Source organism: Procambarus clarkii, chromosome 3, assembly GCF_040958095.1.
Source record: "Procambarus clarkii isolate CNS0578487 chromosome 3, FALCON_Pclarkii_2.0, whole genome shotgun sequence".
Taxonomy (NCBI): domain Eukaryota; kingdom Metazoa; phylum Arthropoda; class Malacostraca; order Decapoda; family Cambaridae; genus Procambarus; species Procambarus clarkii.
Genome location: NC_091152.1, coordinates 8372380 through 8399178, shown reverse-complemented (window position 1 = coordinate 8399178; position 26799 = coordinate 8372380). Strand labels below are relative to the sequence as shown.

At 43.6% G+C, this 26799-nt stretch overlaps 1 protein-coding gene across 5 annotated transcripts in view; it reads right to left on the bottom strand.

Annotated features, from left to right (window-relative positions):
• LOC123749951 (serine/threonine-protein phosphatase 6 regulatory ankyrin repeat subunit C-like) overlaps positions 1–26799 on the bottom strand; it is a 253678-nt gene that overhangs the window by 41228 nt on the left and 185651 nt on the right. For all 5 annotated transcript variants that reach the window (XM_069329043.1, XM_069329055.1, XM_069329036.1 and 2 more), the window contains 2 exons: positions 23650–23958; positions 1822–2115 (listed from right to left, as the gene is read on the bottom strand). In XM_069329043.1, coding sequence (XP_069185144.1) covers positions 1822–2115; positions 23650–23958 — 603 coding nt within the window. The remainder of the gene's footprint in view (positions 1–1821; positions 2116–23649; positions 23959–26799) is intronic.

The following is a 26799-nucleotide window of genomic DNA, read 5'->3' as shown; positions in this document are numbered from 1 at the left end:
ATATGACCGAACCTAACCAACCCTACCTAACCTAACCTAACCTATCTTTATAGGTTAGGTTTGGTTAGGTAGCCGAAAAAGTTAGGTTAGGTTAGGTTAGGTAGGTTAGGTAGTCGAAAAACAATTAATTCATGAAAACTTGGCTTATTAGGCAAATCGGGCCTTGCATAGTAGGCTGAGAAGTGCGTTCTGGCTACTAGGTACGACATATATATATATATATATATATATATATATATATATATATATATATATATATATATGTCGTACCTAGTAGCCAGAACTCACTTCTCAGCCTACTATACAAGGCCCGATTTGCCTAATAAGCCAAGTTTTCCTGAATTAATATATTTACTATAATTTTTTTCTTATGAAATGATAAAGCAACCCTTTTCTCTATGTATGTGGTCAATTTTTTTTTATTGGAGTTAAAATTAACGTAGATATATGACCGAACCTAACCAACCCTACCTAACCTAACCTAACCTATATTTATGGGTAAGGCTAGGTTAGGTAGCCAAAAAAAGCTAGGTTAGGTTAGGTTAGGTAGGTTAGGTAGACGAAAAAACATTAATTCATGAAAACTTGGCTTATTAGGCAAATCGGGCCTTGAATAGTAGGCTGAGAAGTGCGTTCTGGCTATTAGGTACGACATATATATATATATATATATATATATATATATATATATATATATATATATATATATATATATATATATATATATATATATATATATATATATGCCGTACCTAGTAGCCAGAACTCACTTCTCAGCCTACTATGCAATGCCCGATTTGCCTAATAAGCCAAGTTTTCATGAATTAATGTTTTTTCGTCTACCTAACCTACCTAACCTAACCTAACCTAGCTTTTTTTGGCTACCTAACCTAACCTTACCTATATATATAGGTTAGGTTAGGTTAGGTAGGGTTGGTTAGGTTCGGTCATATATCTACGTTAATTTTAACTCCAATAAAAAAAAATTGACCTCATACATAGTGAAAAGGGTAGCTTTATCATTTCATAAGAAAAAAATTATAGTAAATAAATTAATTCAGGAAAACTTGGCTTATTAGGCAAATTGAACCATGCATAGTTGGCTGAGAAGTGCGTTCTGGCTATTAGGTACGACATATATATATATATATATATATATATATATATATATATATATATATATATATATATATTTATATATATATATATATATATATATATATATATATATATATATATATATATATATATATATATATATATATATATATATTATATATGTGTGTAGTTACGCACACGGCCCACGTCGCCACCATCACTTAGGCCACACACACTTTAGCCCTTACGACGTAGCCCGCGCGTGCCATCTGCCACCTGGTACACCTGTTGCACCAGCTGGCAGATGGTGCACACGGTCTATGTCGTAAATTTCACTACTACTACTGGTGGACACAATACCAATTTGTGTATTTTGGTCACTATACCAACTGTTGTATGGTGGTCACTATACCAACTGGTGTATGTTGGTCACTATACCAACTGGTGTATGGTGGTCACTATACCAACTTGTGTATGTTGGTATAGTGTCCACCACACTATACCAACTGGTGTTGGTATACACTATACCAACTGGTGTATGGTGGTCACTATACCAATTGGTGTATGGTGGACACTATACCAACTGGTGTTGGTATATAGTGTGTTGGTATATACTATACTAACTGGTGTATGGTGGTCACTATACCAATTGGTGTATGGTGGACACTATACCACCTGGTGTATGGTGGTCACTATACCAACAGGTATATGGTGGAGACTCACCCGCGTGATGGTGACCTGAAGACGGAGAGTGACGTCAGGGGAGCACCAGGCTAGTGTCAGCAGGTTGAGGCCGTGGGAGGTGGTGGTGAGCGGTGCTCCAGCTGCCAGCAGGAGGCTGGTGATCCTGCACCGGTTACTGGTGACGGCCAGACAGAGCGGGGAGACGCTCCAGCATCCCTGGGGCTCCAGGGACGCTCCTGACCACAACAGCTGACCCGCCTGCTGGGTGTCGTCACACAGGCTGATCACACCCAGCAGCTGCTCGTAGTACACCTCTCCTGATCCACCCTCTACCTGCACAATGTCACAGTCTTAGACAAATGTCGCTCTTCTTCTTGTTCATGGTGAATCATCACAAGTTTGTAGGTGAGTAAACCTTTAATGTGTCGCTTATGTACTGGACCAGTGAGAACTTGCAGATGTTGAAAGCCGTCCTTTAATAGTTACTTTCTCGAAAAAAGTTGTTGAACATTGAAAGCGGGATTTAACTCTACACTAATGTTGTGTATTTCGTATACTTTGAACCAGAACTAAGTTAACAACCTTTCGTGACGTATGCATGCTGCTTATTCCTCGGTTCTGTTTAACGGATATTGTATTGTAGGGGGACGGGCTCTTATGTCGTGTGGACACGAGCTTGTTCCTACTTGTATCAGAGTACGAGTACTGACAGCCGTCCTTACTAAAGAGCAAGGTAAATATAGAGTCTGCCCTTCAGTAGTTCTTATAGTCATTGTTTAACCAGACTCACCTGGATAGGACCATTCGCTCATCTCCCTGCCCGGGGCCAGTCAGTGTTTAGACACATAGATGAAGGAGACATGTTAATGTCTAACTGTACAGTGGGTCTATAAGCATAGCCTTAAAGTTAGACGCACACAAAAATAAATATATATTGAACATGGCTCTGATAGTATCAACCGAGAACTTTACCAAGGATTACTAGACCCACTAAATTTGGACTTATTTAACACACATGTATACTCTAATATTCACAATATTAACACTGAAATTTAATATACATGAGGAGTATTCTTAACTGGATATTAGTTCACTGTTATATCTGTTACACTTGCAATTACCAATTGTGGATGAAGCAATATTCTCAGGTCACGTGATCCAGAATGATACTCACACAAGTTTACACCATATACACAAAAGATGGAGAAGTACTAACAATTGCCAGTCGGCACTGGAACATAAAGATATATGGGAAATTCATGCATCATTCATAAATTTTAATAAATGTTGGTTTGTATCAGTTTAAGTATGAATAAATTGTTTTAGTTAGTCATGAAGGAGATGACGAAAATGACAACTTTGTTCCAGAAAACTGGATTAATATTCCTGAGTCGTCTACATCTCGATCTCTAAACGTTTCTAGCTAATTTAATATAAAAATCACCAGTCTCAGGACTGGGAATAGTATGAAACTAGTCTTTTAAATAAATTACACGTATATTGTAATTCGTGTAATGTATGTAATGTATGTAATGACATAATGTATGTAATGTATTGTAATTAAATTGCTTTATAAAATTAAACAAAACCCTCCTCCCAGTTCTCGATATAGAGCACACCATGAGGTGACGCGCGCGGAGGAAGAGACGCCATTCGTGCACTTACACAGGAGAGTGAATCAACATAATGTGATATTGGTGTCGACAAACCGAGCCTCCCACATCAGTCACTAACTTTACCCACAAGTCCTAGACCGCAGCGTGACCAACAAGCAGTCACTATTTGTTGCAATGACTTGACAAAATTGAGGAAAGTGCAAAATTAGTTTTTTTCTATTAGCATAGATTTATCAACCAATTATTTCAGTGTCTAGGATTAATCGTTACGATGCCAGATAAAACCATCCGCAAAGGTAAGAATCTATTATTATTATACTTTATACTCATGTATTACAATTGTATTATATCGGTTGTTTGTAAATGTTAGGATGTAACACTTCCACAGGTAAATTGTGATCACATGAAGATGCTACACCATAGTGGGATTACGAGGCCGCTATTATTACTGGTATAGTACGGACTGTACACGTGGCTGACGGGTATGGTACAGACTGTACATGTGGCTGACGGGTATGTTACAGACTGTACATGTGCCTGACGGGTATGGTACAGACTGTACACGTGGCTGACGGGTATGGTACGGACTGTACACGTGGCTGACGGGTATGGTACAGACTGTACATGTGGCTGACGGGTATAGTACGGACTGTACACGTGGCTGACGGGTATGGTGCAGACTGTACATGTGGCTGACGGGTATGTTACAGACTGTACATGTGCCTGACGGGTATGGTACAGACTGTACACGTGGCTGACGGGTATGGTACGGACTGTACACGTGGCTGACGGGTATGGTACAGACTGTACATGTGGCTGACGGGTATAGTACGGACTGTACACGTGGCTGACGGGTATGGTACACACTATACTTGTGGCTGACGGGTATGGTACAGACTGTACAGGTAGCTGACGGGTATGGTACGGACTGTACACGTGGCTGACGGGTCTGGTACACACTATACTTGTGGCTGACGGGTATGGTACAGACTGTACAGGTAGCTGACGGGTATGGTACGGACTGTACACGTGGCTGACGGGTCTGGTACACACTATACTTGTGGCTGACGGGTATGGTACAGACTGTACATGTGGCTGACGGGTATGTTACAGACTGTACATGTGCCTGACGGGTATTGTACAGACTGTACACGTAGCTGACGGATATGGTACGTACTGTACACGTGGCTGACGGGTATGGTACAGACTGTGCACGTGACTGACGGGTCTGGTACAGACTGAACACGTGGCTGACGGAGTGTGATGTTGGATGATCAACTTACACACTGCATAAATAGCTCAGACTGTTTCAATTTTTACTAATACTTAGTAACTTAGATTTACCAATTAGAACTGAGATCTGCCATTTAATTACAATGAGATTAATATGATTATTAATATTTATTAGAGGACAGCTCCTCTGAAGTCAGCCACTGGAAAGATCATTAAAGACCGTGATCAACGTATGAATCGCTGGGTGGAACATTACTCCGAACTCCAGTGAGAACTTAGTCAGCATAGAGGCTTGGGATGCAATCGAGTGCCTGCCCACCATGGAAGAACTTGATCTTGAACCGACTGTGGAAGAAGTTGAGAAAGCAGTGGATTCACTCTCCTCAGGGAAGGCCCCAGAAGATGACGGGATTCCACCTGAAGTTCTCAAGTGCGCTCGTGGAACACTTGAACTGAGCTTCATGAACTTCTGTGCCAGTGCTGGAGGGAGGGCTCGGTGCCACAAGACAGGAGAGATGCAAACATCATCACTCTCTACAAAAATAAAGGTGACAGAAGCGCTGTCAACAACTATCGCGGCATCTCCCTCCTCAGCGTCGTCGACAAACTCTTCGCCAGGGTCGTCTTGGTCAGGCTTCAGATTCATGCTGAAAGAGTGTATACCATGAGTCACAGTGTGGTTTCCGAGCAGAGAGGTCGACCACTGACATGGTGTTCTCCCTGAGACAGCTTCAAGAAGAGTGCAGGGAGCAGAGAAAAGCGTTGTACATCACCTTCATTGACCTTACAAAGGCCTTCGACCTCGTGAGCAGGGACAGACTCTTTAAGATCTTGGCCAAAATTGGCTGCCCACCCACCCTACTCAGCATGATACAATTGTTCCACAAGAATATGAAGAGAACAGTCGTGTTCGACTATTCAATATCTGAACCATTCAACATAAACAGTGGCGTTAAACAGAAGTGCGTTCTTGCTCCAACCCTGTTCGGCATCTTCTTCGCGATCCTCGTCAAGCATGCCTTTGGAACAACCACAGAGGGCATCTATCGCCGTACAAGATCTAATGGAAAGCTCTATAATCTATCCAGACTCCGAGCAAAGACAAAAGTACAAATGCGAATCCTCAGGGCGTTCCTCTTCGCCGACGACGCAGCGATCACCACACACACAGTAGAATGCCTGCAGCAGCTACTCAAACGCTTTGCCACAGCCTGTTCCGCATTCGGCCTGACAATCAGCCTGAAGAAGACACAGGTGATGGGACAAGACGTCAATGAGCTTCTCTGTATAAACATAGCAGACTATGTGCTGAAGGCAGTTCACGAGTTTGTGTACCTGGGCTACACAATCTCAGACACCCTTTCCCTGGACACTGAACTTAACAGGCGTATCGGGAAGGCCGCAACAACACTGGCCAGGCTCACAAAGCGCGCTTGAGAAAAAGCCAAACTGACAGTGCACACCAAGGCACAAGTCTACATGGCAAGTGCGGTGAGTACACTTCTCTACGGCTCGGAATCCTGCACCCTGCGCTCTCGCCAGGAGAGACGGCTCAATACCTTTCACATGCGGAACCTGAGACGCATCCTTGACATCATGTGGAAAGACCACGTCACCAACAACACAGTACTCGAGGGAACGGGAGTCCCTTCAATGTTCACTCTCCTGAAACAGAGACACGTGCGATGGCTGGGATATGTCACAAGCATGGAAGATGGCCGCATACCGAAGGACCTCTTGTATGGAGAACTGGCATTAGGAAGGAGACTCACAGGGAGACCTGAGCTGCGTTTCAAAGATGCCTGCAAACGCGACCTCAAGCAGATGAATATCGACATCAACACTTGTGATCTGTCCGCAGCAGCTGCGGACAGATCTGCCTGAAGAAGCAAAGTGCAGAAGAGACTCCAGCAATTCGAGGATGACCTGAAGAGGCAGACAGAGGGTAATAGACTTCAGAGGAGGTCTCGACCCTTGTTAGACGCACCCGCTTCAGCGTTTATCTGCGCTCGCTGCAGTCGAGACTGTCATTCTCGGGTTGGCCTTCACAGCCACAGCAGGCGCTGCTTCCAACTAGACACCCAGGGCACAACTCCATAACCCCACGGGATTGAAGGATGCCTACTATACTATTATGATTAAAATGGCTGCCGCCCTCCCCCCTCATTTATATGAAGTGTAGGTTTATTAGTGAAAATAAGCCATAAAATATACAGTACGCTTAGAAATAACAATTAAATAACAATTAAAATAAATACCTCCAAATAAAAATAAATTATTCACTGGTAGATATCCCCACAAGATAAAATAATTAAGCTTACATGTAACAAGCACATACAATACTGCCACAAATACAACGAACATCGTCACTGCACTGGTTACCACGAGGAGAGATTATGGATACGTCGCGAGACATCTAGGAGATGTCCTCTCTGCTACGAGCCCGCCACCACAGGGAAAGAGAGCTCAGCCAGCGTGTTTTGCCATCCAACATGTGTTCCAATGTTTACCTGTTTTCAAATTTTATTCCTTCATTTTATTTTTCACCGAGTTCAAAACTGGTTTTCTACAGCCCTAAAGATCTCAGTATATAGGCAAGCCAACAACGTCTCTCTCTCTCTCTAGGCAATTATTAATGCACAAACAACAGGGCTCCATCAAGGAACATAAAATGGAACAAACATCACACAACCAGACCATCACCAGAGAAATATTAACAAGCAACACAAAAATAATCGACAGGTAAAATGACCACGTAAAATTCTACGTCCAACGAGGCTCTAATCCCTGTGGCCCGTGTTCCCTGCAGTAAGTCAACAAATTCCTTTGGGGACTTCAGGCTGAAGGCGCAAGGGACAAAAGGAGTCAGCAAGCCGTTGAGTCGCTTCGCCAGTCTGTACGTGGGTGTGGGTGTCTGGCTGATGATGGCCGAAGTGGGTTTCCAGGCTTGTGTATCTTGACATTTCCATATGCATATCCAGGTTTGTATTCCCCAATGATCTTTGGCAGGTGGAGTCCAGATTTCTTGGTGTTCACAGTTCCGATCAATTTGTTGACCTTTGCTTTCAATTCGGCTGTAGTGTCATTCGTTACCCTTTCGAATTTAGTTTGGTCAGAGTTTAGTTTTTGGTCGAGACACAAAAAAGGTCACCACCAAAGACACCTTACAAACAGAACTTATTGCAGAAGGAGGAAAGAATCGAGACAACTACAGAAGCACCATACTGTCCCCCGAGCTCAAAGCGGCAGCTAAGAGCCTTCGAGAGAACAAGGAGAGGTGTCAAGTAGTCGTCAGGAGAGGTGACAAGTCGCCAATATATGTCATTCTTAAAAAAGACGAATATCTTGCAAAAATGAACCTCATACTCTCTGACTTAACTAAATCCCAGAGGGTAACGAAGGACACTACAGCTGAATTGAAAGCAAAGGTCAACAAATTGATCGAAACTGTGAACGTCAAGAAATCCGAACTCCACCTGCCAAAGATCATTGGGGAATATAAACCTGGATACGCATATGGAAATGTCATGACACACAAGCCTGGAAACCAACTTCGGCCAATAATCAGCCAGATACCCACACCCACGTACAGACTGGCGAAGCGACTCAACGGCTTGCTGATTCCTTATGTTCCTAGCGCCTTCAGCCTGAAGTCCCCAAAGGAATTTGTTGACTTACTGCGGGGAACACGGGCCACAGGGCTAAAAGCCTCGTTGGACGTAGAATCACTGTTTACCAACGTACCTGTGGATGAAACAATCGGGATGATAGTGGACAGAGTGTATCGTGATCCGGCCTGTACTGCTCTTGACACACCAGAAAACATTCTAAGGAAACTACTCCAAGCTTGTACTAAAGAGGCACCCTTCTTGAGCCCGGATGGGCACATGTATAAGCAAGTAGATGGGGTCGCCATGGGTTCTCCCCTAGGTGTCCTGTTTGCGAACTTCTACATGGATACCATCGAACAAAAGGTCTTAGTCGACATGAACTTGAAACCGGCCATATACTGCAGGTATGTTGACGACATTTTTACACAGGTACCTGATGTCAGACATATGCAGGAGCTGAAGGAGGCATTTGAGCGGAATTCAGTGTTGCGTTTCACATACGAGATGGAGAAGGATGGGAAGCTGCCCTTTCTAGATGTAACAGTCATGGAAAGGAGCGGAGGTTTCCACACTGCAGTCTACACTAAGGAAACAAACATAGGAATGTGCCTCAATGCCAATAGTGACTGCCCAGACAGGTACAAGTGGAGTGTCGTTAATGCTTATGTCGACCGTGCTCTCAGCCACAGCTCAGGATGGAAGCAAGTTGATGAAGAACTCTGTAGGGTAAGGCAGGTTCTAGTCAACAACGGCTTCTCCACTGGTTTTGTTGAAGACATCATAAGAAGGAAGGTGAAACGCCATGCAACCTCTGAAGAGACAACTAACACAACAGTACCCCCTATTAGACTATTTTACAGGAACTTCTTTTCCACAGCTCATAAAACGGAGGAAAGGGTCCTGAAAGATATTGTTAATAGAAACGTTATCCCTACAGACTAAAATCAGAAGATACAATTGACGATCTACTATAAAACCAAGAAAATGGCCAATCTACTCCTGAGAAACTCTCCAGACACAAAGCAAAACGCTTTAAAAGAGACCAATGTCGTCAATGCCTTCAAATGCCCACTTGGGGACTGTAAGCCTCAAAGAATTCAGTATATAGGCAAGACAACAACATCTCTTTCCAGGCGATTAATGATGAATAACCAACAGGGTTCCATTAAGGAACATATAATCTCTTCCCACAACCAGACCATCACCAGAGAAGTCTTAACAAAAAACACGGAAATCATCGATAGATACAGCGATAGCAGGCGGCTAGATATCTGCGAGGCACTACACAATAAGAAGTCGACACCAGCAATCAACAGCCAATTAATGCACAACTATATTCTACCCTCTTCAAGACTCCACACCGATATAGAAGTATCAAGAAATATGGACCAATAGGCCCTTTGCAGTTACTTCCATTCTTCCCTTTAACTTACAAAATATTATACCCATTGTTTCGTGTTTTGTCTTGTGTTGAAAGTTTGTTTTCACCTCATCCAAAACTGTTGTAGCATATCACCTCACCCAAATGCAGGTATAAAATCGAAGATGTTTAAGCTCTGTTCAGTTATAGTTGTGTGTGTGTAAACTAAAATCTTTGAAAATGTAATAAGTTTTACGAAACGTGCTCAAGTGTCGCGTCAGACTAGAAATAAAAATGAATTTTGGAGAATTGATTTTTCAGTTACCATCAACAGTGAAGAAAAATATAAGAAACATTGAGAAAATTCGTGTTAGAATTATTAATCTTACTTTTTCGGTCATATTTAATAATATATATATATATATATATATATATATATATATATATATATATATATATATATATATATATATATATATATATATATATATATATATATATATATATATATATATATATATATATATATATATATTATTAAATATGACCGAAAAAGTAAGATTAATAATTCTATCACGAATTTTCTCAATCTTTCGTACATTGCGCTTCACTGTTGGAGGTAAATCAAAAATCACTTCTCCAAAATTCATTTTTATTTCTAGTCTGATGCGACACGGGCGCGTTTCGTAAAACTTATTACATTTTCAAAGACTTCACAAATACACAACTGATTAGAACTTACGTCTCTCTGATATTATATCTACATTTGAGTGAGGTGGGAAGGGTGATGTGGCATTAACACAAGACAGAACAGGAGGGGATATTAATAGGGTATTAAAAGTATCAACACAAGACAGAACAGAAACAATGGGTATTGAATAGAAGTGTTTGTAGAAAGCCTATTGGTCTATATTTCTTGATGCTTCTATATTGGAGCGGAGTCTTGAGGTGGGTAGAATATAGTTGTGCAATAATTGGCTGTTGATTGCTGGTGTTGACTTCTTGATGTGTAGTGCCTCGCAAACGTCAAGCCGCCTGCTATCGCTGTATCTATCGATGATTTCTGTGTTGTTTACTAGGATTTCTCTGGCGATGGTTTGGTTATGGGAAGAGATTATATGTTCCTTAATGGAGCCCTGTTGCTTATGCATCGTTAAACGCCTAGAAAGAGATGTTGTTGTCTTGCCTATTTACTGGGTTTTTTGGAGCTTACAATCCCCAAGTGGGCATTTGAAGGCATAGACGACGTTAGTCTCTTTTAAAGCGTTCTGTTTTGTGTCTGGAGAGTTTCTCATGAGTAGGCTGGCCGTTTTTCTGGTTTTATAGTAAATCGTCAGTTGTATCCTCTGATTTTTGTCTGTAGGGATAACGTTTCTATTAACAATATCTTTCAGGACCCTTTCCTCCGTTTTATGAGCTGTGGAAAAGAAGTTCCTGTAAAATAGTCTAATAGGGGGTATAGGTGTTGTGTTAGTTGTCTCTTCAGAGGTTGCATGGCTTTTCACTTTCCTTCTTATGATGTCTTCGATGAAACCATTGGAGAAACCGTTATTGACTAGGACCTGCCTTACCCTACAGAGTTCTTCGTCGACTTGCTTCCATTCTGAGCTGTGGCTGAGAGCACAGTCGACGTATGCGTTAACAACACTCCTCTTGTCCCTGTCGGGGCAGTCGCTGTTGGCATTTAGGCATATTCCTATGTTTGTTTCCTTAGTGTAGACTGCAGTGTGGAAACCTCCGCCCTTTTCCATGACTGTTACATCTAGAAAAGGCAGCTTCCCATCCTTTTCCGTCTCGTAAGTGAAACGCAGCACGGAACTCTGCTCAAATGCCTCCTTCAGCTCCTGCAGATGTCTGACATCAGGTACCTGTGTAAAAATGTCGTCAACATACCTGCAGTATATGGCCGGTTTCAAGTTCATGTCGACTAAGACTTTTTGCTCGATGGTACCCATGTAGAAGTTTGCAAACAGGACACCTAGGGGAGAACCCATGGCGACCCCATCTACTTGCTTATACATGTGCCCATCCGGGCTCAAGAAGGGTGCCTCTTTAGTACAAGCTTGGAGTAGTTTCCTCAGAATACTTTCTGGCATGTCAAGAGGAGTACAGGCTGGATCACGATACACTCTGTCGGCTATCATTCCGATTGTCTCGTCCACAGGTACGTTGGTAAACAGCGATTCTACGTCCAACGAGGCTCTTATCCCTGTGGCCCGTGTGCCCCGCAGTAAGTCCACAAATTCCTTTGGAGACTTCAGGCTGAAGGCGCAAGGAACATAAGGAGTCAGCAGGCCGTTGAGTCGCTTCGCCAGTCTGTACGTGGGTGTGGGTATCTGGCTAATGATTGGCCGAAGTGGGTTTCCAGGCTTGTGCGTCTTGACATTTCCATACGCATATCCAGGTTTATATTCCCCAATGATCTTTGGCAGGTGGAGTCCGGATTTCTTGGCGTTCACAGTTTCGATCAGTTTGTTGACCTTTGCTTTTAATTCGGCTGTAGTGTCCTTCGTTACCCTTTGGAACTTAGTTTGGTCAGAGAGTATGATGTTCATTTTCGCCAGATATTCGTCTTTTTTAAGAATGACATATATTGGCGACTTGTCACCTCTCCTGACAACTATCTCCTTGTTCTCACGAAGGCTTTTAGCTGCCGCTTTAAGCTCGGGGGACAGTATGGTGCTTCTGTAGTTGCCTCGATTCTTTCCTCCTTCTGCAATAAGTTCTGCTTGTAAGGTATCTTTGGTAGTGACCTTCTTTTGTGTCTCGAGGTCGAATATGTCGTCCAACAGAATTTCCAACTCTACTTTCCGGGCCATTTCACTCGGTCTGGACATAACATGACAGTTTATGCCCAGATTTAGGAGAGTGACTTGGTCCTCAGTGAGGTTAATTCCTGCAAGGTTCAGGAAGCCATCTCTTGGTCGTGGAATTGCCATAGGTCCTCCATATAATGTTGTTAGTTTCTTGATAATCCTTGTTTCAGTGCTGAGGTGATGTTGGTCTGTGAGGATGTCGAGGTGTTGTTCAATGCGGGTACGGATACTATGGTCGATGTTGCTATTTCTCCACTCGTTTGTAGCATGAAGTAGTTGCGTTTTGTTGTCTTTGATTTCATTCTCTGCCTTGTATATCTGATCACGAATCAGATCCTGGCGATATTTTATCGTGAAGGCTTGATTCCTTGCTGCTGGGTCGTGCACTTTAATATTAGTATATTTTGGTAGCAGTCTTTCCTGTAGACATATATTATTAAATATGACCGAAAAAGTAAGATTAATAATTCTAACACGAATTTTCTCAATCTTTCGTACATTGCGCTTCACTGTTGGAGGTAAATCAAAAATCACTTCTCCAAAATTCATTTTTATTTCTAGTCTGACGCGACACGGGCGCGTTTCGTAAAACTTATTACATTTTCAAAGACTTCACAAATACACAACTGATTAGAACTTACGTCTCTCTGATATTATATCTACATTTGAGTGAGGTGGGAAGGGTGATGTGGCATTAACACAAGACAGAACAGGAGGGGATATTAATAGGGTATTAAAAGTATCAACACAAGACAGAACAGAAACAATGGGTATTGAATAGAAGTGTTTGTAGAAAGCCTATTGGTCCATATTTCTTGATGCTTCTATATTGGAGCGGAGTCTTGAGGTGGGTAGAATATAGTTGTGCAATAATTGGCTGTTGATTGCTGGTGTTGACTTCTTGATGTGTAGTGCCTCGCAAACGTCAAGCCGCCTGCTATCGCTGTATCTATCGATGATTTCTGTGTTGTTTACTAGGATTTCTCTGGCGATGGTTTGGTTATGGGAAGAGATTATATGTTCCTTAATGGAGCCCTGTTGCTTATGCATCGTTAAACGCCTAGAAAGAGGTGTTGTTGTCTTGCCTATATACTGGGTTTTTTGGAGCTTACAATCCCCAAGTGGGCATTTGAAGGCATAGACGACGTTAGTTTACCTCCAACAGTGAAGCGCAATGTACGAAAGATTGAGAAAATTCGTGTTAGAATTATTAATCTTACTTTTTCGGTCATATTTAATAATATATGTCTACAGGAAAGACTGCTACCAAAATATACTAATATTAAAGTGCACGACCCAGCAGCAAGGAATCAAGCCTTCACGATAAAATATCGCCAGGATCTGATTCGTGATCAGATATACAAGGCAGAGAATGAAATCAAAGACAACAAAACGCAACTACTTCATGCTACAAACGAGTGGAGAAATAGCAACATCGACCATAGTATCCGTACCCGCATTGAACAACACCTCGACATCCTCACAGACCAACATCACCTCAGCACTGAAACAAGGATTATCAAGAAACTAACAACATTATATGGAGGACCTATGGCAATTCCACGACCAAGAGATGGCTTCCTGAACCTTGCAGGAATTAACCTCACTGAGGACCAAGTCACTCTCCTAAATCTGGGCATAAACTGTCATGTTATGTCCAGACCGAGTGAAATGGCCCGGAAAGTAGAGTTGGAAATTCTGTTGGACGACATATTCGACCTCGAGACACAAAAGAAGGTCACTACCAAAGATACCTTACAAGCAGAACTTATTGCAGAAGGAGGAAAGAATCGAGACAACTACAGAAGCACCATACTGTCTCCCGAGCTTAATGCGGCAGCTAAAAGCCTTCGTGAGAACAAGGAGATAGTTGTCAGGAGAGGTGACAAGTCGCCAATATATGTCATTCTTAAAAAAGACGAATATCTGGCGAAAATGAACATCATACTCTCTGACCAAACTAAGTTCCAAAGGGTAACGAAGGACACTACAGCCGAATTAAAAGCAAAGGTCAACAAACTGATCGAAACTGTGAACGCCAAGAAATCCGGACTCCACCTGCCAAAGATCATTGGGGAATATAAACCTGGATATGCGTATGGAAATGTCAAGACGCACAAGCCTGGAAACCCACTTCGGCCAATCATTAGCCAGATACCCACACCCACGTACAGACTGGCGAAGCGACTCAACGGCCTGCTGACTCCTTATGTTCCTTGCGCCTTCAGCCTGAAGTCTCCAAAGGAATTTGTGGACTTACTGCGGGGCACACGGGCCACAGGGATAAGAGCCTCGTTGGACGTAGAATCGCTTTTTACCAACGTACCTGTGGACGAGACAATCGGAATGATAGCCGACAGAGTGTATCGTGATCCAGCCTGTACTCCTCTTGACATGCCAGAAAGTATTCTGAGGAAACTACTCCAAGCTTGTACTAAAGAGGCACCCTTCTTGAGCCCGGATGGGCACATGTATAAGCAAGTAGATGGGGTCGCCATGGGTTCTCCCCTAGGTGTCCTGTTTGCAAACTTCTACATGGGTACCATCGAGCAAAAAGTCTTAGTCGACATGAACTTGAAACCGGCCATATACTGCAGGTATGTTGACGACATTTTTACACAGGTACCTGATGTCAGACATCTGCAGGAGCTGGAGGAGGCATTTGAGCAGAGTTCCGTGCTGCGTTTCACTTACGAGACGGAAAAGGATGGGAAGCTGCCTTTTCTAGATGTAACAGTCATGGAAAAGGGCGGAGGTTTCCACACTGCAGTCTACACTAAGGAAACAAACATAGGAATGTGCCTAAATGCCAACAACGACTGCCCTGTCAGGTACAAGAGGAGTGTTGTTAATGCATACGTCGACCGTGCTCTCAGCCACAGCTCAGAATGGAAGCAAGTCGACGAAGAACTCTGTAGGGTAAGGCAGGTCCTAGTCAATAACGGCTTCTCCAATGGTTTCATCGAAGACATCATAAGAAGGAAAGTGAAAAGCCATGCAACCTCTGAAGAGACAACTAACACAACACCTATACCCCCTATTAGACTATTTTACAGGAACTTCTTTTCCACAGCTCATAAAACGGAGGAAAGGGTCCTGAAAGATATTGTTAATAGAAACGTTATCCCTACAGACAAAAATCAGAGGATACAACTGACGATTTACTATAAAACCAGAAAAACGGCCAGCCTACTCATGAGAAACTCTCCAGACACAAAACAGAACGCTTTAAAAGAGACTAACGTCGTCTATGCCTTCAAATGCCCACTTGGGGATTGTAAGCTCCAAAAAACCCAGTATATAGGCAAGACAACAACATCTCTTTCTAGGCGTTTAACGATGCATAAGCAACAGGGCTCCATTAAGGAACATATAATCTCTTCCCATAACCAAACCATCGCCAGAGAAATCCTAGTAAACAACACAGAAATCATCGATAGATACAGCGATAGCAGGCGGCTTGACGTTTGCGAGGCACTACACATCAAGAAGTCAACACCAGCAATCAACAGCCAATTATTGCACAACTATATTCTACCCACCTCAAGACTCCGCTCCAATATAGAAGCATCAAGAAATATGGACCAATAGGCTTTCTACAAACACTTCTATTCAATACCCATTGTTTCTGTTCTGTCTTGTGTTGATACTTTTAATACCCTATTAATATCCCCTCTTGTTCTGTCTTGTGTTAATGCCACATCACCCCTCCCACCTCACTCAAATGTAGATATAAAATCAGAGATACGTAAGTTCTAATCAGTTGTGTATTTGTGAAGTCTTTGAAAATGTAATAAGTTTTACGAAACGCGCCCGTGTCGCGTCAGACTAGAAATAAAAATGAATTTTGGAGAAGTGATTTTTGATTTACCTCCAACAGTGAAGCGTAATGTACGAAAGATTGAGAAAATTCGTGTTAGAATTATTAATCTTACTTTTTCGGTCATATTTATTTATATATGTATGTATATATATATATATATATATATATATATATATATATATATATATATATATATATATATATATATATAGATATATATAGATATATATATATATATATATATATATATATATATATATATATATATATATATATATATATATTCCGCATATATATTTATCTAACTTTATTTGAAAATGTCATTACACAAAAAAAGTTACAATATTGATTACATGCAGGGTACAAGGCTGCTTGTCACAAGTTGAACAGCTCCTCCAGCTCCTCAGATGGTGGGCAGGAACCATGAATGCAGTGAGCATTTCCTCTCTGGATTGCCACACTAAGGCGCTGAAAATGAAAACTGGCAGCTCTAGGGTCTCTAGTTTCGATTTGCTTAGACCCCAACTTCTTCAAAAAGCTGGCAGCACTTTTACCCCAGGCACCAAGTGTCTCTGAGGCAATGGGGACAAAATTGTAGTGGTGCTCAAGGTCTCTGTATTTACGTGACTTGGCCGCTTTCCGGTGGTTGGCAGCTCCTCCTGCTTGTGTAGCACTGAAGTCAACATTGGTATTGGCTAAAGTTGAAACGCAAGTTTAGTCCCACACCAACTGTCTACCATTATTTTATATATATATATATATATATATATATATATATATATATATATATATATATATATATATATATATATATATATATATATATATATATATATATGTATATGTATATGTATATGTATATAAAAACACGTTCCGTTGCGAATGGAATGTTGTGTGAAAATTTCAAAGCAATCGGTGAAGAACTTTCAGAGGTTAGCGATTATGAACAAACATTTACATGTTCATAGATTTATATAGATACTAGCTGTACCTTGTCATGCGTTACTGTGACTCTGCAAAGCACATACGTTGCTGAGCCATAGCAACCTTCCCCTGTCTCCCAGTCCTTCCCACCGTCCCCTCGTCCTCCCGACCATTCCTCCTCGTCCCTTTGTCCTCCCACCATCCTCCATTTCTCCTTCCCCTCGTCGTCCTAATCATTCCCCACTTTACCGTCCCCTCGTCCTCCCCACCATCCCCCACTCCCCTATCCCTACTATTTCCCTCTCGCTCATCCCCTCGTCCTCCTCTCCATTCCCCACTACCCTGCCCCCTTGTCCTCCCAAACATTCTCCATTCCCCTGACCACTTGTCCCCTCCATCGCCAACTCCCCTATCCCCTCGTCCTTCCCACTATAAACCCCTCTCCTGTTCCCTTGTCCTCCCCACCATCCCCAACGCCCATCCCCTCATCCACCCTACCATTCCCCACTCCCTCGTCCGATGCATTCCCAAATGATCTGATGTTCCCATCAGAAAATTGGGAACATCAAATGATCTGATGTTCCCTTCACTGAAATATAAGAAAAACAGTTGAAAAACGAAATGAAAAACAATGAAAAAATACAAAAAATAAACTATACTCACGAAATTAATGATATGGTAAACAACATAACTCAATTTCAATGTAATGTCATACAAAATAATTAAATCAAAATGAAAATAAATTGAAATTTATGAAGATTCAATTTATCAATGAAATCGGAAACATTGAAATGGAATCGTAACATATTTAGTACAGCATGTTGCTCTTAAGTGCAACAGATGGTGCTGTTTTCAATTAAGGCATGTTTTTATCTGTCACATGTGTGGCATCTATACTTATACTCACGCAATGAACGATATGGTAAACAACACAGCTCAAATCCAATGCAATGTCAAACCAAATAATTAAATCAAAATGAAAATATGTCGAAATCTCTGACACTACAATTTGTCAATGCAATCGGAAACACTGAAATGAAATCGTAACATATTTAGTACAGTGATTGTTGCTATTACCTGCAACAGACAGCGCGTTTTTCAAAAAAGCTAATTTTTACCTGTCACAGGAGTGGCATCTATATAGTAGGCAAGTAAGAAAAAGCTCGGGTTCAACTGGAACGTTGTGTCAAAATTTCAAAGCAATCGGTGAAGAACTCTCGGAGATTAGCGATTTTGAACAAACGAGCATTTACCTTTTTATTTATATAGATAATGACCTTGAGACAGTACCTAGCAGAGATGACCTTGAGACAGTACCTAGCAGAGATGACCTTGAGACAGTACCTAGCAGAGATGACCTTGAGACAGTACCTAGCAGAGATGACCTTGAGACAGTACCAAGCAGAGATGACCTTGAGACAGTACCTAGCAGAGATGACCTTTAGACAGTACTTAGAAGAGGTGACCTTGAAACAGTACCCAGCAGAGGTGACCTTAAGACAGTACCTAGCAGAGGTGACTTTGAAACAGTACCCAGCAGAGGTGACCTTGAGACAGTACCAAGCAGAGGTGACCTTGAGACACTACTTAGCAGAGGTGACCTTGAGACAGTACTTAGCAGAGGTGACCTTGAGACACTACTTAACAGAGGTGACCTTGAGACAGTACCTAGCACAGGTGACCTTAAGACAGTACCCAGCAGAGGTGACATTGAGACAGTACTTAGCAGAGATCACCTTGAGACAGTACCAAGCAGAGGTGACCTTGAGACAGTACTTAGCAGAGATCACCTTGAGACAGTACCTAGCAGAGGTGACCTTGAGACAGTACTTAGCAGAGGTGACCTTAAGACAGTACCAAGCAGAGCTGACCTTGAGACAGTAACTAGCAGAGGTGACCTTGAGACAGTACTTAGCAGAGGTGACCTTGAGAGAGTACCAAGCAGAGGTGACCTTGAGACACTACTTAGCAGAGGTGACCTTGAGACAGTACCTAGCAGAGGTGACCTTGAGACAGTACTTAGCAGAGGTGACCTTGAGACAGTACTTAGCAGAGGTGACCTTGAAACAGTACCCAGACTGAGAGTCATAACCTCGTAATATGAAGGTCATGACCTCGTAGACTGAGAGTCATGACCTCGTAGACTGAGGGTCATGACCTCGTAATATGAAGGTCATGACCTCGTAGACTGAGGGTCATGACCTCGTAATGTGAAGGTCATGACCTCGTAGACTGAGGGTCATGACCTCGTAGACTGTGTGTCATGACCTCGTAATCTGAAGGTCATGACCTCGTAGACTGAGGGTCATGACCTCGTAGACTGAGGGTCATGACCTCGTAGACTGAGGGTCCTGACCTCGTAGACTGAGGGTCCTGACCTCGTAGACTGTGTGTGTCATGACCTCGTAGACTGAGGGTCATGCCCTCGTAGACTGTGTGTGTCATGACCTCGAAGACTGTGTCATGACCTCGTAATTTGAAGGTCATGACCTCGTAGACTGAGAGTCCTGATCTCGTAGACTGAGAGTCCTGACCTCGTAGACTGAGGGACCGGACCTCGTAGACTGAGGGTCCTGACCTCATAGACTGAGAGTCCTGACCTCATAGACTGAGAGTCCTGACCTCGTAGACTGAGAGTCCTGACCTCGTAGACTGAGAGTCCTGACTTCGTAGACTGAGAGTCCTGTCCTCGTAGACTGAGAGTCCTGATCTCAAAGACTGAGGGTCCTGACCCCGTAGACTGAGAGTCCTGACCTCATAGACTGAGAGTCCGGACCTCATTGACTGAGAGTACTGACCTCATTGACTGAGAGTACTGACCTCATTGACTGAGAGTTCTGACCTCGTAGACTGAGGGTCCTGACCTCATAGACTGAGGGTCCTGATCTCATAGACTGAGGGTCATGACCTCGTAGACTGAGGGTCCTGATCTCGTAGACTGAGGCTCACTGTGACTATATATATACCTGATGTATATTGTCACTTGTGTGTAGAGTACCTGACGACGATTTTAATTTACATGTTTAACGACAGCCCCGCTCCTGTGCCAGGAAAGTCCACTACGGGCTCACCATAGCCCGTGCTACTTGGAACGTTTAGTTCCCAGTAGCTGAATTTTAAACAACAAACAACAACATGATTAACATTATGGAAACTTTTGTCAAGTTGTCTTCTCTGTCTTAATCATATTGTGTGTAATATTGATTTAACATTGTTAAAAATGCTTAACAGCATTAATCATCTTGTGTTTATCATGTCTTATCATTAGTCGTATTGAGTTTAATATTAGTGTAATATTTATCAAAATGCTTAACAGCATTAATCATCTTGTGTTTATCATTGATGCAACATTGGTGAAAATATTTTACATCATTAATCCTTTTGTATTTAGCACTGATATAACATTCAGCAAAAGCTCAAAAACAATAATCACATTGTGTTTATACAAAGACATTACATCGAGAAAACTACGCATCAATAACTATGTTTAACAAACTCAAAACACAAGACAAAATATTCAGATAATTAGTCACGGGAAATTTGTCTCAAGAACAGTTCCATAATTCTTGTTTATATCTGAATGTTACAATTTGTAGTCCATAATTGTTCTTTACGTTGTTACTGAGTGAACAGCGGGTAGTTATGTTGTTAAGTGGAGAATACTATTGAGCTGATGTATGCACACAGATGTATACCTCACTTGTTTGTTTATATACACCCAGATGTTTACCCCACTTCTTGGTATGTATCTTGAGGTTATCTCGGGGCTTAGCATCCCCGCGGCCCAGTCCTCGACCAGGCCTCCTTTTTGTTACACACCTCCAGGAAGCAGCCCGTAGCAGCTGTCTTAACTCCCAGGTACCTATTTACTGCTAGGTGAACAGCTGCATCAGGATGAAAGAAACTATGCCCATTTGTTTCCGCCTTCAACGGGGATCGAACTTGGAACCTCAGAACGACGAATCCCGAGCGCTGTCCATTCAGCTGTCAGGCCCACTATTCACCACTATATACCACCATATACACCGAGATGTATACCCAACTTCCTGGTGCATATACACCGTGATGCATACCCAACTTCCCGGTGTATATGCACCGAGATGTATACCCAACTTCCCGGTGTATATACACCGAGATGTATACTCATCTTCTCGGTGTATATGCACCGAGATGTATACCCATCTTCCCGGTGTATATGCACCGAGATGTATACCCAACTTCCCGGTGTATATACACCGAGATGTATACCCATCTTCCCGGTGTATATGCACCGAGATGAATACCCCAACTTAATGGTGTATATACACCGAGATGTATACCCAACTTCCTGGTGTATATACACCGAGATGTATATCCATCTTCCGGGTGTATATACACCGAGATGTATACCCATATTCCGGGTGTATATACACCGAGGTGTATACCCATCTTCCAGTTGTATATACACCGAGATGTATACCCATCTTCCGGGTGTATATACACCGAGATGTATACCCAACTTCCTGGTGTATATATACCGAGATGAATACCCCAACTTCCTGGAGCATATACACTGAGATGTATACCCAACTTCCCGGTGTATATACACTGAGATGTTGTTACGGACCCGAGCCCAGCGTTCGAGCATGGAGCAGTGACGACCGCGCCATCTGTGGGTCAGCTCCCGAAACTCCCTCCAAATGGACGACGCCATCTAGTGAGGACGAGAGATACCGGCCACTGGGGCTGGTTACCCGTCCTAATCAGCTAGTGACGTAGCCGCTGCTGACCTCTGGTGAGGTGACGCTTAGACAGCAACGCCATCTATGGCGTGGATAGGTGGGCGTTTGTGTCTAAGCGTGTGTTCTGATGACGTGTCTGATTACAGAGTCGACCTGGGACTGCTGAATCAGACGGTGGAGCAGTCTACCCAAGGCAGCCGTAGAACCTGCACGCATTTGCTGCTGAAGCTCTGAGTCACCCCCCCCCCCCCCGGATGAACACTGTTGTGTTAGCCTGCCTGTGAGGTGGAAGAACCAGGGATTGTCGTACCCGGGGCTGACTGGTGGAGAAGACTAGCCACTGGGGTGTTGTGGTGAGGAGAGTGATCTGTGAAATCACACGAGGCTCCTGCCTAGGGCTCGCAACCCTAGTATCGGTCGTGGAGTGGCCTAACCAGCGGAACTGATTGGAACCTGCCAGCTACAGGCTGGATTTGTGGTTGAAGGCCTCCACGACGGTGCCCCCAGTGGAACTGTGATTTGGCTGGCCTGTGGCCAGGGTAGACTCGAGAGAATCGAAGGATTCAACGTGAGGCCACAAGAAGAGGACCAGGGCTACTCCTCTCGAGCACCGTGGAACATTCCTGCGTCTTCAGAGGAAGATCATTCTGTATATTAGTGTTTATACCCCCCGTGTGACTGTTTATATATTTATTTATGGTGGTGGTGTAATTATATATTTGAGTTTAGTGCCTTTGTCTCCCTTCCCCTTTAATTTACTTGCGTTACGGAACGCACCCCTTGAAAGCCACTACTAGCTTGGGGCCGGATACCCAAACTCTACTAACATCAGAGAAAGAACCCAGTTGCGACCCAATAGGGCCGTAACAGATGTATACCCAACTTCCTTGTGTATATACACTGAGATGTATACCCAACTTCCTGGTGTATATACACTGAGATGTATACCCAACTTCCTGGTGTATATACACTGAGATGTATACCCAACTTCCTGGTGTATATACACTGAGATGTATACCCAACTTCCTGGTGTATATACACTGAGATGTATACCCAACTTCCTGGTGTATATACACTGAGATGTATACCCAACTTCCTGGTGTATATACACTGAGATGTATACCCAACTTCCTGGTGTATATACACTGAGATGTATACCCAACTTCCCGGTGTATATACACTGAGAGTTTACTATAATTATGACTTCGTTTTGGGCTGAAGTATAAAAATATGGAGGTGGCCTTAATTATAATAATAATACACAGAGAGTAACCACACTAACGTGACTGCATCAATGAGAAAATTCGTAGGAGCCGCAATGCACAGCGCATAGGTTCGAATCCTCATCACGGCTCCTGTGGATTTTCTCAATAATAATGATACTTAAATTAAAATTATCATTTAAACGACTAATGTTGGAAATAAATATTTCATTCACCTGGGCTGTCGGAGACTTAAACCGTGGACCCCACGCATGTGAGGCCGAAGCTCTACCGACTGGACTATCGAGTAGTCATAATAAGCAAAGAGTCCATAGGCAACTGCTGCTACCATGCTGGAGTTTTAAACTTTCCCCTGAATACTATTGAAGCTCTGAGGAATTAGTAATCCTCGCCCACGTCATATAAATTGACGCCCGCGGTAATTTATATGACATGGGCGTCATCACCAAGCCCAAGTCGTGCAGGTTTAACAGTCACCAGTCGTGGTGAATACTGACAAGGGTTAAGACATCTGTTTACCAACATTAACACATAACTAACCTTGGACCTGTGGTAACTGGGGAGAGTGTTGATGACCTGGAGATGACCGGCCCGTTGTGCCAGGTCAGCAGGGGTCTCCCCAACCCAGGTCAGGACGTGTGGGTACACCCGGCACACTTTCAGGAGGACCACCACCATCCGGGCCAGGCCGAGCTCCACCGCCCAGTGGAGGAGAGTCCTGCCAGTGTGGTCCTGCTGGTGGCCGTCACTCACCAGGAGGATGTTTCCCAAAAGTTCTGCAGTATTTCCCTCCCTGATCCTCTGTAGCAATAATGCATACTCTCCTTCACACTGTCTCCAACACTTTCGCTGAAACAGTCAGTATTATTTTTGTTGTAACTACAATGTGCAAACATGTTTAACATTTCCACGAGGATAATCTCAATAAACCGTCTGTTTAACTGTGGTATTAAAAATTGGATGATATTTGATCATTTATCATGGCTACAAGAACCTGTGTGAAACATTAATTTGAACCTTACAAGGCAATAATCATGTTTTGGCTGGATCACGTGATACGAACTACAGAGGTGAGTGGCCGCCAGAGTTAAGAACAGTGGCCGCCAAAGTTAAGAACAGTGGCCGCCAGAGTTAAAAACAGTGGGCGCCAGAGTAAAGAAAAGTGGCCGCCAGAGTTAAGAACAGTGGCCGCCAGAATTAAGAACATTGGCCGCCAGAGTTAAAAACAGAGGCCGCCAGAGTTAAGAACAGTGGCCGCGAGAGTACAGAACAGTGGCCGCGAGAGTTAAGAACAGTAACCGCCAGAGTTAAGAACAGTGGCCGCCAGAGTTAAGAACAGTGGCCGCCAGAGTTAGGAAGAGTGGCCGCCAGAGTTAAGAACAGTGGCCGCCATAGTTAAGAAGAGTGGCTGCCAGAGTTAAGAACAGTGGCCGCCAGAGTTAAGAACAGTGACCGCCAGAGTTAAGAACAGTGGCCGCCAGAGTTAAGAACAGTGGCTGCCAGAGTTAAGAACAGTGGCCGCCAGAGTTAAGAACAGCGGCCGCCAGAGTTAAGAACAGGAGCATTAGAGTTAAGAACAGCGGACGCCAGAGTTAAGAACAGCGGCCGCCAGAGTTAAGAACAGTGGCCGCCAGAGATAAGAACAGTTGTCGCCAGAGTTATGAACAGTGGCCGCCAGAGTTAAGAACAGCGGCCGCCAGAGTTAAGAACAGTGGCCGCAAGACTTAAGAACAGCGGCCACCAGAGTTAAGAATAGTGGACGCCAGAGTTAAGAACAGTGGCTGCAAGACTTAAGAACAGCGGCCGCCAGAGTTAAGACCATTGGCCGCAAGAGTTAAGAACAGTGGACGCCAGAGTTAAGAGCAGTGGACGCCAGAGTTAGGAACAGTGGCTGCAAGAATTAAGAACAGCGGCCGCCAGAGTTAAGAACAGTGGAGGTTACCTTGAAATGATTTCGGGGCTTTCTAGTGTCCCCGCGGCCCGGTCCTCGATCAGGCCTCGACCCCCATTAAGCAGCTTGTGACAGCTGACTAACACTCAGGTACCTATTTTACTAGCTAGGTAACAGGGACATAGGGTGAAAGAAAGTCTGTCCATTGTTCCTCGCCGGTGCCTGGGATCGAACCCAGGACCACAGGATCATAAGTACAGCGTGCTGTCCGCTCGGCCGACCAGCTAACGCTAGAGTTAGAACAGCGGCCGCCAGAGTTAAGAACAGCGGCCGCAGGAGTTAAGAACAGCGGCAGCCAGAGTTAAGAACAGCGGCCGCAGGAGTTAAGAACAGCGGCAGCAAGAGTTAAGAACAGCGGCTGCCAGATTTAAGGCCATTGGCCGCCAGAGGTAAGAACAGTGGGCGCAAGACTTAAGAACAGTGGCCGCCAGAGTTATGAACAGCGGCCGCCAGAGTTAAGACCATATACCGCCAGAGATAAGAACAGCGGCCACAAGCGTTAAGAATAGTGGCCGTCAGTGTTAAGAACAGCGGACGCCAGAGTTAAGACCATTGGCCGCCAGAGTTAAGAAGAGTGGACGCCAGAGTTAAGAACAGTGGCTGCAAGACTTAAAAACAGCGGCCGCCAGAGTTAAGAACAGCGAACGCCAGAGTTAAGAACGCGGCCGCCAGAGTTAAGAACAGCGGCCACCAGAGTTAAGAACAGCGGACGCAGAGTTAAAAACAGCGGACGCCAGAGTTAAGAACAGCGGCCGCCAGAGTAAGGAACAGCGGACGCCAGAGATAAGAACAGCGGCCGCCAGAGTTAGGAACAGCGGGCGCCAGAGTTAAGAACAGCGGCCGCCAAAGTTAAGAACGGCGGACGCTAGAGTTAAGAACAGCGGCCGCCAGAGTTAAGACCATTGGCCGCCAGAGTAAAGAACAGAGGCCGCCTAGTATTAAGAACAGCGGCGGCCAGAGTTAAGAACATTGGCCGCCATAATTATGAACAGTGGCCGCCATTGTTAAGAACAGTGGCCGCAAAAGTTAAGAACAGCGGCAGCCAGAGTTAAGTACAGTTACCGCCAGAGTTAAGACCATTGGCCGCCAGAGGTAAGAACAGTGCAACCCGTTCTCACACAAGACAGCACATATATGACTTAATGCTTAAAGTCAATATGTTGAATATGATTTAGTACATATGTGATATATTTCCAGTTACCTTTTTTACCAAGGCCCAAACTCTTCCTCACGTACCAATTTACGTGTCACAGTACCCGTCCATAGAGTTAAGAACAGCGGCCGCCAGAGTTAAGACCATTGGCCGCCAGAGTAAAGAACAGCGGCCGCCTAGTGTTAAGAACAGTGGCGGCCAGAGTTAAGAACATTGGCCACCATAATTATGAACAGTGGCCGCCATTGTTAAGAACAGTGGCCGCAAAAGTTAAGAACAGCGGCAGCCAGAGTTAAGTACAGTTACCGCCAGAGTTAAGACCATTGGCCGCCAGAGGTAAGAACAGTGCAACCCGTTCTCACACAAGACAGCACATATATGACTTAATGCTTAAAGTCAATATGTTGAATATGATTTAGTACATATGTGATATATTTCCAGTTACCTTTTTTACCAAGGCCCAAACTCTTCCTCACATACCAATTTACGTGTCACAGTACCCGTCCATAGAGTTAAGAACAGCGGCCGCCAGAGTTAAGACCATTGGCCGCCAGAGTAAAGAACAGCGGCCACCTAGTGTTAAGAA